This window comes from Serinus canaria, chromosome 1, assembly GCF_022539315.1.
Source record: "Serinus canaria isolate serCan28SL12 chromosome 1, serCan2020, whole genome shotgun sequence".
Lineage (NCBI taxonomy): Eukaryota > Metazoa > Chordata > Aves > Passeriformes > Fringillidae > Serinus > Serinus canaria.
In genome coordinates, this window is record NC_066313.1 from 28,353,691 (window position 1) to 28,365,948 (window position 12,258).

A 12,258-nucleotide genomic window follows, 5' to 3' on the forward strand; every position below is an offset into this window, starting at 1 on the left:
ATTATAGCAGAAAGATCATAAAACAAGGGCAGGGACGGAGAGCAGGTTTATTACGTCTCAGGAAAATAAGGCAACCCCCTCCCTTTATTTTTTTTTTGCTAGTAAATTGAGCATCAGAACCAAAGCCATGAATCATTTATCTGCAAATACCCCCAGTGCCTGAGAATACTGTCAGACTCCTCACTTGCTGTGTGCTGGCACTAGGACATACAAGGGTGTCCTGCAAATGCTGCCCCGTTGAAAAGTTTCCCAGCACCAGCAGGTTATGCCAATCTGCTAGAGAAGGATACAGCAAACATTTTCTGCTGTGTGGGAAGGAACCACTTCTAATTCCAACTCTGTGGCTTTGTGTGGGCTGGCAAGGAGAAAGAGACAATTAGTTACAAAGAAAGTATAATGTAACTCCATCACTCCAGAGACAGAGCCTTAAGTGGCTCCTTCCCTGAGAAGATGGACACTTCACAGAAAAACTGTTGCCAGTGGAAGTAGCCTGAATAACGAACTTCAGGAAGTATTTGGCACTTAGGAGTTCAAGGCAGGAAAAAATAAGGAAAGCCATCTTTTGGTCAAGGAATAGTACAGATATTCAGTTAATTCTTCTGTAGACACTTCTCATTTTCTCTTGTGCACAAGGGGCACAGGAGCAAAATGCATCTGCAAGTTGCATCGGCAAGTTGCAGATGTTATGTGCTGCACGCAATAGAAAACTGTCAGGGGAAGCCCTCAAATGTTGGTATTTTTCCTCTCCAATGGTTTTTAAGAGCTGAAAAGTTTTGGGGAACAGATGTTTTTGTAGTGTATTTTCTCACCTCTGCTTTTGATAGTGTGCATTGCCTGGGCTTGCACAGCATTTTTAGCCTTAGGCCAGCAAAAGAGGGTTGGAGTGCACAATATTTGCAAGGCTTTTGCCCCATTTTCTTTTAAAGACAATTCTTAGAAAAAAGCCATCTCTTCCTCAGCAATTGTTTCCCATTCTTTGTCAACAATTAATAGTCCAACAGTGGATTAGTTTGACCTTCCTTTCTTGGAAATCATTCAACCTGTACAGCAAAGTTTGTTTTGCATAAAACAGTTCCAGCCATATGCACCCATTTGTACACCCTTTGCGCTTGTGTTGCTAATAAAGGTTTATATCTGGTGTTGCTAATAAAGGTTTATATTTGGCATGGACAGACAGCACTTAGTTGTTCTGTTACGAGTGTAGGCCATCCTGTAGCCCTGCTAGGCCCTATCTGCCAGAAGCAATGGTGATGATTCCTGCTGGGATGGGTGGCTGCACGTCTCAGTGTCACAAGAGCTGGCAATTTGTTGAGGTTACTAGATCTGAGGTGTCTAGGTCTGACAAGCTTCAAGACAAACACCTCACTTTAGCCCACGAGTAGATGGTCCCAGTGGTATCAGCTCTCCACAGGTCACAGACTCCAGCCTTGCTGCTCTCAACACCACTGTTAATAAGCTTTATTATCACTTGAAAGGTCCTGCCTGAAGGGTTTAGTTTTACACAAGCACTTAGTAGGACAGGGGAACATTTAAAAATGCTTCTCAGCAAGGCCATTAAAATGGAGAGAAACTTCTACTGCAGTCAGTCAGAAGATACAGTGGCCTGAGAAGCTGGCAGGTACAGAGCAGGTCACACCATTTCACTGCTCCATGCTCCAACTTCTACTGCCACCAAATGCAGAGGACAGCACTGTGCTCCGAAAAAGCTTATATAAATCTACAGAGGGAAACTGCAAAGAACAGCTAAGGCTTATTATGTAAAGATCCTGCCCTTCTACCACACAGGGCTGCTTCAGCAAGAGTCACTTTCAGCCAAGGGCAAGACACTCTTTTTCTCTATACAAAGCACTTTCTCCCAGTTAGGGCTGCCCTTGGATATTTTGCAGAGTAAAGCACAGCAGGTTTTCAGCCGCCTGCAGGATCTTTAAATGCTGCCACTTGCTCCAGATCACTGAATTGTATTTGCTGTGACTCAGGCTGCTGTAAAGGCAAAGGGACAGCTCCATCCATCACACATGTCCAATAAAACATCACACAAGTGAGAGGGGATAATCAATGCAAGCCAGCAGGTAGGCCTGCTGCCCCTTTCCTACCAAGCTGAGTTAGGCAAGAGACAAGCTAAGAGAGCAAAAAAGCACAGCAACAACAGCATGTGGAAAGGTTCATGCCTGGGCTTTTGCAAATGAGCTCCCCTTTACCCGACTCCTCATGCCAGCCAGTGGGACATCACTTCCAGCCCACCTCTTTCAGCTGTGCAGGACTCAAAGCATGACACTCTCCACAACAAGAGGCAAGAGTGGCATTTCCACTTTCCCTGCTTCTTGTGGGATGGCCAAGCTCTCATAGCACCACAGATCCACAGTTAAGTCAGACAGGTCTTACTGACTGCTTCACAGCTGTTTTGTTAAGTCACAGCCCTCTCTGGGATCACCCTGCCCAAGAAGATGGAGACAAGCAATGACTCTTGACCAGAGCTGGGTTTGCTGGAGCTGCCATTTCCCCACACTCATTAGTGCAAGTTGTGCATGTCTCCAGCTACTAAGAACAGATGATTTGCTAGAAAGTGCTTGGCAGAAGAGCAGCAGCAAAGCAAAGACAAACAGTGCATGGCTCTACTTTAAATACACCTAGGTGGGAGAGAACACCCATGCCTGCACACCCTAACTCAGTTCCTCCATCTCCACTTCCTGCACTGTGATCCTGCTAAGAACTCAGAAATATTCACTGAAGTACTTCTAAGAATAGGTCAAAATGGGGACTTGTTTCAGCTGTTCTCTCCACCTGTGACCTCACTGCTCCTTCACAGTGACCAGTGGAGCACTTTAGTTAGTGAGGAATATGGAAACTGGCAACAGAAGCCCTATGTGCAGGATCCTTGGCCCTTTCTGTTCTTTCAGCTGCCTCATCTAAAGGCAAACCAACCCACCACATACAGGCAAGCCTACAGCCAAGAACATCCCTTCACAGCCTGTAGACCCTTTCCTGTTTGGAAGCTTTCACAAGATAAGGAAAGAACAGTCATCTTCATTAGATGCCAAATCCCAGCTGCAGACAAGCTTGTGTTGGCATTAAAGATGTCAGCCTTCTTGTTATAAGGGATCTTGGATGCCACTGCAGTGGGCAGAAGAATCTGTTCCAGCAGGATCCTGTGAGGGGCTGCTGAGATGGTATTTCTCAGGAAAATAGAGTGTTTTGTGAATCAGGTTTCTGACAGCATCAACATCATTTTTGTCTAAGGAAAAGAGAGAAAACCGATTGTTAGGCATTCTCACCAGGCAGTGTGAAAGCCTCTTCCTCAAGAAATACTCTGGTTTCCAGCACATCACCTGCCATCTCATCCTCTTTCTTTCTGTACATCCTCTGCTCCTTCTGCACTCACCTACATCCAGCTCCTGCAGGAGACTTTCAAACTCTGGGTCACCATCCAGGATTTTCAACAGGTTGGTGGATTCCATTCTCTCCAGCTGCACATCCCAGTAGATGTAGATCTTCTGGCTGAAGCTGACATAAACAAGGCAGGGACTGTTGCTCCCTTCTTTGCATGCATAGAGGCCTGCAGAAACAGAAGTGTGGAGATGTGACTACTTCCAAAAGGAAAGAGAAAGCAAATAATTGACATTTCATGATGAGGTACCAAAGCTGTTACCAGAAAACAGCAAGCACCTGGGCAGAGATATGGGCCTGGGTATACAAAGTCCCTTTGAGACAACCCAAGAAGCTGTCTCTGAACTGCATGAAGCTGGGGGATTTGCAAACTGCTTCTTGCAGGTCTGAGAGAAGGGATTGAGGAAAGCCAAAACTCGGGCTTGGTTCCATGGGCTCCTTATCTCCACTTAAGAACAGCTTAGAAGTCTGCAAATTAAAAAAGCAGTGTGGAGGACAAGAGACCACTGTAGCACCTCCACAAAGGACAAGGAAAAAAACCCAAGCCACCATGAACAAGTCTCAGCATCACTTTCTCCCACCCTTACTTTTCCCAGATGCCACCAGAGGAAAGACTAGCTGGGCCGTCCGCAATATGCACACAGGGAAATTATTGCCCACTGCAGGCAGACAAAGGATTCTGGGTCTCCTAGATGGGAGCAGTAGCTTTGAGGGGAAAATGCTGTGAGGGCTGGCTTTGCAGTCAGGCTTCCCACCTGCACAGAAGGCACTGACATTCTCATCTGCTTGGAATCTGGCCACAGTCCGATTGTGGTCGATGATGTACGTCTGACCGTCCCACGCACAGGCAACCACCTCCTCGTGCCCATTGCCCTGCAGGAACCAGAGCACTGCATATTACACAGGTATCACCTACTCCCAGGGACAGCCAAGAATCTTTCTTGCTGGTTCAGAGACACAACACTAATGTCACTTCTGGACATCTCATCCAGCTATTCTGCACTTGGAGCTCATCTCTCTCCTATATGGCAATCCTTATATACTGTAAGAGCTTTTAGACAACCAGGGTATTAGCAGTGAGCAAAACCATTCAGCTTTGCAGTAAGATTGAGAAAGAACTGGGGGACAAATATTTAGAAATGGATAAATGGATGCTGGGTCTAACAGACAGACACAGCTCAACCTCTTGCAGCTGGACAGACTGACCTGAGTGCAGAAGGTACTGCTACAGCCAGAACACTCAGTGTCAACCTGAGATAATCCCAGCCTTTTCCAACTGAGTCATACTCCTCCTGCCCTTCCTAAGTTCATATACACAAAGCCATGCTGAGTTTTTGTCTTCATCTCTCCCAGCCTTACTCAGATACTCACTGTAACATCCAGCTTTTCCAGAGCAAAGAGCTGGTGATCAACTTGAACAGACCAGAGCAGCTTGTCTGCTCCCTCCATCAGTTTCAGTGTTCCTGAAGAAAGAAAAAAACAACTGTCTTGAAAACAATAAAAGAGAGCAAGATGCTTGCTAATGCTAGGCCCTATTCCTTCAACACTCAGGGTTGCTGAGAGCTGCTAATAGCACAGGGATGGACCTGGCTGGTAAATCCATAGTGGACACTTGACCCCATCTACCAGGCTCCCATTATGCAGCTATAATGTGGCAGTACTGGGCAGGGGCACTGGCCATGACAGAGTGGAACATAAACAAGCATCTATCCTCACAGTGCCCTCTGTGCCTTCATAGAAAATATGTCAGCAGAAGGAGTCTTAGAATCAAATTCTCTTGCCTGAACCTTGAAGGGTTTCTGAAGCCCAGCTTCCCTTTCTTTTAAAAATCAAAAGCACTGAGCCCCTGGATCCCTACTTTCAATTAGTGACAGGCCTTGGCTGCCCCACAGGTTTTCTTCTAGGACACTGGCAGGACTTACCATCCAGAGTACAGAGGGCAAAGAGACCTGAGCCACTATTCTCACTGGAGCCTGTAAGTGCAAAAGAAAATTACTGGTGGTGATGCCATTTTGTAAACATCGTGCCCTCCCTCTCCTGAAAACAATAAAAAAGACCCAAACCAAGCTGATCCATGCTGCCTCCTTTCCTTGCCCAGTTGTGTGGAGGACAGCAGTGACAATGTCACTAATTAAATCTGAAGAGGAGAGTTCCCTGACCACTGGTCTGTTTCAGCCTTTCAGTAAACTCTCTACCTAGCTACTAAAAAAAGAAAAGACATGCAAGGTCAAGTTTTAAAAATATGACACTCTCAGAGAGAGGACTGGAGCTGTATTCAATGGAAGCTGCATTTAACCTCTTCAGTGACAACGCAGGAGAGGCACTGGCTCCCTGAGGAGGAACTCAGGAAACCTGGCAGTCAGGGGCAAGCCAGCAGGGCTGAAAGCAAGCAGGCAGTTTCCCCAGAGTAGGTTAACAACACAAGCCTACCTCCAGAGTCCATAGATAGCTCCAAGCTACAGCCTCTTGCACATTCCCAAGCTGCAAACCACCCCCTTTCTGCAGAACAGCCTAAAGCAAAGCCAGCTGGTTGGGTGCTTAACTGCCCCTTGTGATAAGCACCCAGACAGGCTCTGATCCAAGAGATCTGCCGTGTCCCCCTTGGAAACTGGTCAGCATGGCACTATTCAGCTGTCCCTTTATTGATGGTCCAGCAGCAATGGGTTTTTTCACAGCCTGCTCTTCATCCCTTATTCTGTGTGCCTTCGTTTTTCACAGATATCTCTCAATAGATGCAAGGCTTCATATGCAGCAAAATAATTGATTTCATGCTCTGTTGACCGTGTTGCTCACAGCAGCATCAGCGATGCTGAAAACATGACAAGCTTAGGAACTGGGCAGGAAAGGTCCTCTGAGGAAGGCAAAGAGGGTGGGTCCAGTGGATTGCTCTTCTGCACAACCTCTAATTACACTGGACAGGCTGAATCATTCTCAGACAGCACTGCGGGAGGCAATACTTGGGCAGAGCAATACACGAGAAAGTGATCTCTGCAGGGAGTTTTCTGCCTTCTAGAATGCCCACACACTCCAAGGGGGAGTGAAAGCTTATTCTCCACCGGTACCAAAGGAGGGTTCAGCAGGTGCACCAGGCACAGGTCAGAGTGCAGGGAGTCACAGGAGGGAAGCAGCGGCAGCATGCAAGAAAAGTCTGGACACAAGAGCAGTGTGTCAGGGCTGAGAGAAGCTGGCAGCTGTGCAGGTCTTAGATACAAGACATGAACACAACACAGTGGAAAAAAACAGAGGACAATGATACAGATGAAATATGAAAGCAGCTATGGAGAGGTTGGAGCTGCACAGGAGAAGACGGAGCAGCACAGAGCCACCAGGAATTGAGATTCAAATGCTGAAAAGCAAGAATGAAGATGAGGCTGTGGGAAGGAAGAGATGCATCTAGGAAATAAGGAGTCATAAGCTGCAGCCATGCAGAAGCAAGGATCAAGGACATCTGTAGGCGCATGGCATGGCAGCCATTCAAACTGAGTAAATGCAGGTCAGCAGCGGCTGCAGAAAAACTCTTGTGCTGAGTGAAGGATAAGGGCTACCTAGGGAAGGACAAAGGCTATAAAAAGCTCACATGCAAATATCCAACTGTCTTTCTTTGGGAGCTGGCTAAGAGAGGCTGAGATCCCTGTGTTCTTGCAGCTGCCTCAGAGGTTTTCTTTTTCTACCACAGGAAATTTGATTTCATTCTGTACTGAAAAACCATCAGGGGCAACTGCTGGGCTGGAGACCCCAAGCTGCTGATCTCTCACCTCGGGCAATGCTACCGATGAGATGAGTGGAGACATTCTTGTTGTGAATCCGCCCAGATGTTTGGTGTAGAATCACATCTCGAACAGGGGCCTCACTGGGGAGAAGAGAAAGACAGCAGGAAAAGTTAGGGAACCATGCCTGGGACTGTCTCAGAACAATTTCAGGAGCAGTGTATTCCAAAGCTCTACAAATCCAGACAGTGCCACAGGTTGACCCCTTTAATATTAAAGGAAGAAAATGCATGCCACCCTAGGTATTAAAGAAATGGATCAATTTTTAAAAAGACAAACCCAAAATGATTTCATGCATTAAAAAAAAAAAAGAGCTCAAAAAAAAATTAGGAAGGCCTATATTCCAATGAAGGAAAAAAAGGACAGCTTTTGTCATTATTGTTAGAAAAGCCTGGCTGCTTTTCTCTCACAAAATATCTGCCCAGACTGAACAGGTTGGTGAGAGACTACATCTGGGCCTGGCTTCTGGCTAACAGGGTATCATTCCACTGAGTTCTCGAAGACATCAAGAAGACTTGCCTACGTCCCCTCCTGCTGCAGTTTTTTGTGTCTTCCTTGAAGTCTCACAGAACAGCACAGAAGCACCCATATTCCCCACCAGGGTCCTTCCAGCAGCAAGACAGTAACAAGCACCTCACTGCTCATCCTGGTTGCTGTGCTTGTGATTTACAGCACTGGCTGCCAGGGGTCTAATCAGGAAAACTTCCAATTGCCTCATCTGCAGACAACAAGAAAATGAGCCCAGTTTTATCCTGGGCTTCAGGTGTATTTGGTTTGGCCCAGCCTCACAGCTGTTACCCTGCAATCTCATGACCTTTCTCTGGAAATCTAGGTCACTCATTTCCCTGTCTTAGCTCCCAGTAGTGAGGAACCCTCAGAGAGCTGGTTTTGCCACTCTATTGCCCAATTCCAGAAGAGAGTGGGATACAAGGAAAGCAGCAGTATTCGTCTTTGTGACAGAGACATGAAGAGTGCTCATGGAAGCTTGGGTGTAGGCAGGCTTAAGTGATGAGGTGCCAGCAGCACAGCAGGTCACTGAAGCAAGGACAGTGACAGCACCCCCTGCTTTGCAACAGTGACGTGGTGGCACCCCCTTGTAACAGGCGTTCACAGTGACATGTGCCCATGCACCCCTGCAGGAACACCCTCACCTGCTCGGGGCAGATCCATCCCTTCCCGCCGCTGTGTCCCGCTGCTCCGTGTCCCAGGTGCACAGCAGGATGGCATAGCCACAGCCTGGCTGGGACACCATCAGCTCTGGTGAGCCATCAGGGCCTGGGTTCACAGACAGGCTGTCCACCTACAGCAGCAGAGGAATAACATGGATAGAGTCAAGAACTCCAAAAGGTTTACAGTGCTCCCTGCAACTAAATTTGAATATGGCAAATCTTCTGATAGAGCTGAGCAGCAGCTGAATAAATTCAGATGGAAGCAAAACATCCAAGTTCAGTAAAAGGTTGGTTCCCTACCAAAAGCCACTTTAAAACAACACTAGTACTACCCACTAATGCTCTCCCATCAGGCAAGAGCAACTGCTTCTAAGATCAACTCTCAGCTGTACAGAAAAATCACTGGGTAAATCTCCTCTCAAGCCATCGACATGACAATTGTTTTGTTCATAGGACTGAGATTCTGTGCTTCTCCTCTTGAAAAAGCCACCTCTTGAAGACTGTATGACAAGTACTGCTTTGAACATATTTTTTCCTTACCTGACCCTCTAGAAGCCATTTCTTCAACAGGATCAACTGCCCAGAGACGTGGTCTGGATTCTCTGATGAGTCTTCCCAGCGGAAGGCACGGACCACTCTGTCAGTGTAACCCACAACCAACTCACACTTCCCATCTCCATCTGCAGGGGAAAGCAAAAGTCAGCTGGACTCTCTCAAGCCCTCAGAGCCCAAAAATGCAGAAACCACTCTGCTGGCTTCTATAGCTAGTATCCCTGAGGATCCCAACCATGTAATGAAAGCTTTCACTTCAGGAAAAACTCTTAAGTTCTTGTTTCACCCTTCTATGACTTGGCTGTGGTTTGTTGGGAGTGTCAGTTTCAGCAAGACAGTAATTTCCTCCTGCATGTCCCACCAACCTTCCCTCCGCACTGCCTCACACACAGACTCCTTCAGCCTGCATTCCCACACCAGCTCTGTGGCTCACCAATGTCATTGATGAGCATGACCTTGGTGTTGGCAGGGATGTGCTGCTTGAACACTGGCTTCTGCTCTTCTGCCCCTGCAAGCTCATGGTGGCCTGAAGCATCTGGGTGTTTTGAATTCAGAGAAGTCAAGTCAAAAAGATGAAACCAGCCTTCTGCACTCACTGCCACCACGAAATTCTGTGAGGGAAAAGAAAAACCTTTTAATTCTTCCTCTTTTAGAAGCTGCAGAAGCTGTCCCACAGCAGGGCAGAGGAAGACACAAGGGTAGATCGATCAAGATCAATGACTGCTACAGAACAGGAGGGTTTTGGCCAGCACATGAACTTCTCTGGGACTGACAGGGTTCAAACTTCCTGTTCATCTCTGTCAGACTACAGTATCAAGTGGATATGTGTGCAATCCTCAAACAATGTGTGGCTTTCTCAACGCCCACGTCAGCTCTGCTGCCCACCAGAGGAAACACAGCTACAGTATTTTGGGCAGGGTGCCTGAACTGGGACCTTTGGACTCATTGGTCCTGGCTTAACTCCCCAGAAATAGCAATCCAACAAAAGGACTCATAGTAGACCCAGTGGAATTTGCTTGGGAGTCCAGACTATTCCATGTCTCAGTCTTGTTTAGATGACCTTAAATGCACACAGCCAAGTGACAGAAGGACCACGGCCCACAGCAGACATCAGCCCAAGAAAGGCAAAAGCCACTAAGTAAAAGGAGCAAGCCTCAAACCACCAAAGCCTTGTGGTGCTCTCACAAGGGCACATGGAAATCAAAAGTGCTCTCTGAAGATATGATGGATTTCCTTGCACTCTAAAACCCACATAAGGCTCACAGAAAAATATCAGTTACATATAAACAGAGGAACAGTTTAAAAACAGTAGTGCTAAACTCTGTGAGCAAAGGCAGATCCTGGATAGACAGCACCTGCAATCTGTCCTCCTCCACTCTCAGCACATGACATGACACTAATCTCCTGAACACCTCCCACACGCCCTACAGACACAGCTGGGAAGAATTTGGCTCCTCTCACCTTTCCTTTATTGCACACATCTCCCACACGGACACATGTAAGCTGCAAAAGAAAACAAGGCCATCCATGAGAAAAGGCAACCCAACCCAGCACCCTGGGGTACACCTCTGCCATACCCCCTCCTCTCCCATAAAGAATCTCTTGAACTCCTAACAGCCTTTTGAAGGACAAGGACAGCAGAGTCAAGGGACACAAACACAACTGGCCAGAGCCTGGGGCAAACCCCACAGTGCACAGAGCAGGGTAAAGGTGGGACAGAAGCCCAGTTTCTATGTTTGTGCATTAATCTGCTCATTACTTCCAGCCCAAGGGGCTGTAGGCAACAAGGGGTCTTGAATAATTACATGGAAGACATCAGAATCAGTTCTGGCTGCCATTCCTCTCCAGCCTACATACTCCTAGGCCAAGGACAGCACCAAAAGGCCCAACCATTTAGAAAATTTGTCAAGAACTCACCATTCCTTGGCAAGATCGCACAGCCCAGGGCTTGCTATCATCATTCTTGTAAACATAGAGCTTTCCATTGGTGTCTCCCACCACGAGCTCATTCAGCTGTACAAGAAAATTGGGTTAGTAGGGAGAGATCCATAATTATATTAACAGCAAGAATTTCAGAATTCATATCTAAAAATCACTCTGTGGGAAGAAGCAGCAAAACAAAATGAGTTAAAGAGACAATCTTGAATCAAAATGAAAGTCTAGGAAAATATAAAAGCCCCAATTTTATTCTTGCAAATAAAAGGGATGGAGAATGACTCCTTAGAGCAACATCCTCTTACCCACTGCTTCTCCACTCATTGTTTCAGAGCTGTGTCACTGACTGTTTTAACATCATGTTTGGATGTTAAAACAATCATCATTACTCCATCTTCCATCCTTCAATCTAGATTGACTTGAATCACCTAAGGAAGATGATGGCAATGACAAAAATACAACCATCCAGGAAGAGAGTGCAGGAACACAACAGATTTACACAGGGTGTCCAATCTCACTGCTGAAGGGGTAAAGGGATTTCAGAATGGTGATTATTTCTTTAGAGAAGATTTCTAAAAATCACCAACCATCCATGCTGATGAGCCTACTCCCATTATCCCATCTCCTGCATCATGCTTCTGTGTATTTTAATGGTGTGCATTTCATAGCCCCCTGCACACCTTACCCTACAGAACAACTTTTTATGGGGAAATCTCTTTAATCATCTACTGCATTGCTAACCATGACAGGCTCCAGGATAAGGCTGTCTCTCTTGACTGTTGAGGAGAAACAGCTGACATAGAGCTGGTTCAGCGAACCTCTTCCTACTTACAGACAAATCAAAACCAACCATTTCGGGGGCTGACAGCAACACTCCCAATGCACATCCCTCCATCACACGGGTCAAGAGACACCGAGACTTGGCTCTACCCTGTTCGTGATCTGCTGTGCCCAGCAGAGCACCACCACATCCCCACCGCTGTGACAGGTGAGTGTCTGTGAAGCAGAAGCGAAGCTCCCCTCGGGCTGTGCACCACCCAGGGCTCGTGTAACGCCGAGGGAAGCCCAGCAAACACTCCCTTTGCAGGGGCACTCCTGGGGGGCTCTGACCAGGCGCCCGCCAAGCTCGGTGCGTGTAGCCCGGGGCTGGAAGCCGCGCCGGCTCCTCCCGGCACCCGCTCCGGGGCCGCACAGGCCGCTCGCTGCTTCCCCCAGCCCCGGGCTGGCCCTGTCTCCGAGGCGGCCCCGCAGGCACCCCCAGCCGGCCCCACCCCGCGCCCCGGGCTCGGACCGTGTCGTTGTCGGCGTCCCCCAGGCAGATGGCGTGCGGGAAGAGGCTGCCGGCGAAGTCGAGCGCCACACACTGCACGTAGCTGACGGAGCGCATGGCGGGCCGGGGCTGCGCGGGGACCGGCGGGAGCGGGGGGCGGGGCCGGGGCCGCAGGGCCCGC

The 12,258-nt window shown here is 47.9% G+C and overlaps 1 protein-coding gene across 1 annotated transcript; it reads right to left on the minus strand.

Moving 5' to 3' along the window:
- Window positions 1-28: 28 nt before the first annotated feature.
- Window positions 29-12,229, minus strand: ITFG2 (integrin alpha FG-GAP repeat containing 2). The gene is made up of 12 exons (XM_018908295.3): window positions 12,099-12,229; window positions 10,790-10,885; window positions 10,334-10,375; window positions 9,306-9,483; window positions 8,861-9,000; window positions 8,303-8,451; window positions 7,140-7,234; window positions 5,307-5,357; window positions 4,756-4,847; window positions 4,140-4,257; window positions 3,380-3,553; window positions 29-3,232 (listed from the first exon to the last, which is right to left on the minus strand). The coding sequence occupies exons 1-12, from the start codon at window positions 12,192-12,194 to the stop codon at window positions 3,090-3,092; spliced, it is 1,374 nt and encodes a 457-aa protein (XP_018763840.1). The 5' UTR covers window positions 12,195-12,229; the 3' UTR covers window positions 29-3,089.
- Between the last annotated feature and the right edge of the window lie 29 nt (window positions 12,230-12,258).

Excerpts from the sequence above, each read along its gene's own strand:
- ITFG2 (XM_018908295.3), bottom strand. The coding sequence starts at position 12,194 with ATGCGCTCCGTCAGCTACGTGCAGTGTGTGGCGCTCGACTTCGCCGGC. Across the intron at positions 9,484-10,333 it reads ATGTGTGCAATAAAGGAAAG|AATTTCGTGGTGGCAGTGAG; the intron begins GTGAGAGGAGCC and ends TTTCCCTCACAG. Across the intron at positions 4,258-4,755 it reads TGGAAAAGCTGGATGTTACA|GGCAATGGGCACGAGGAGGT; the intron begins GTGAGTATCTGA and ends TGGTTCCTGCAG.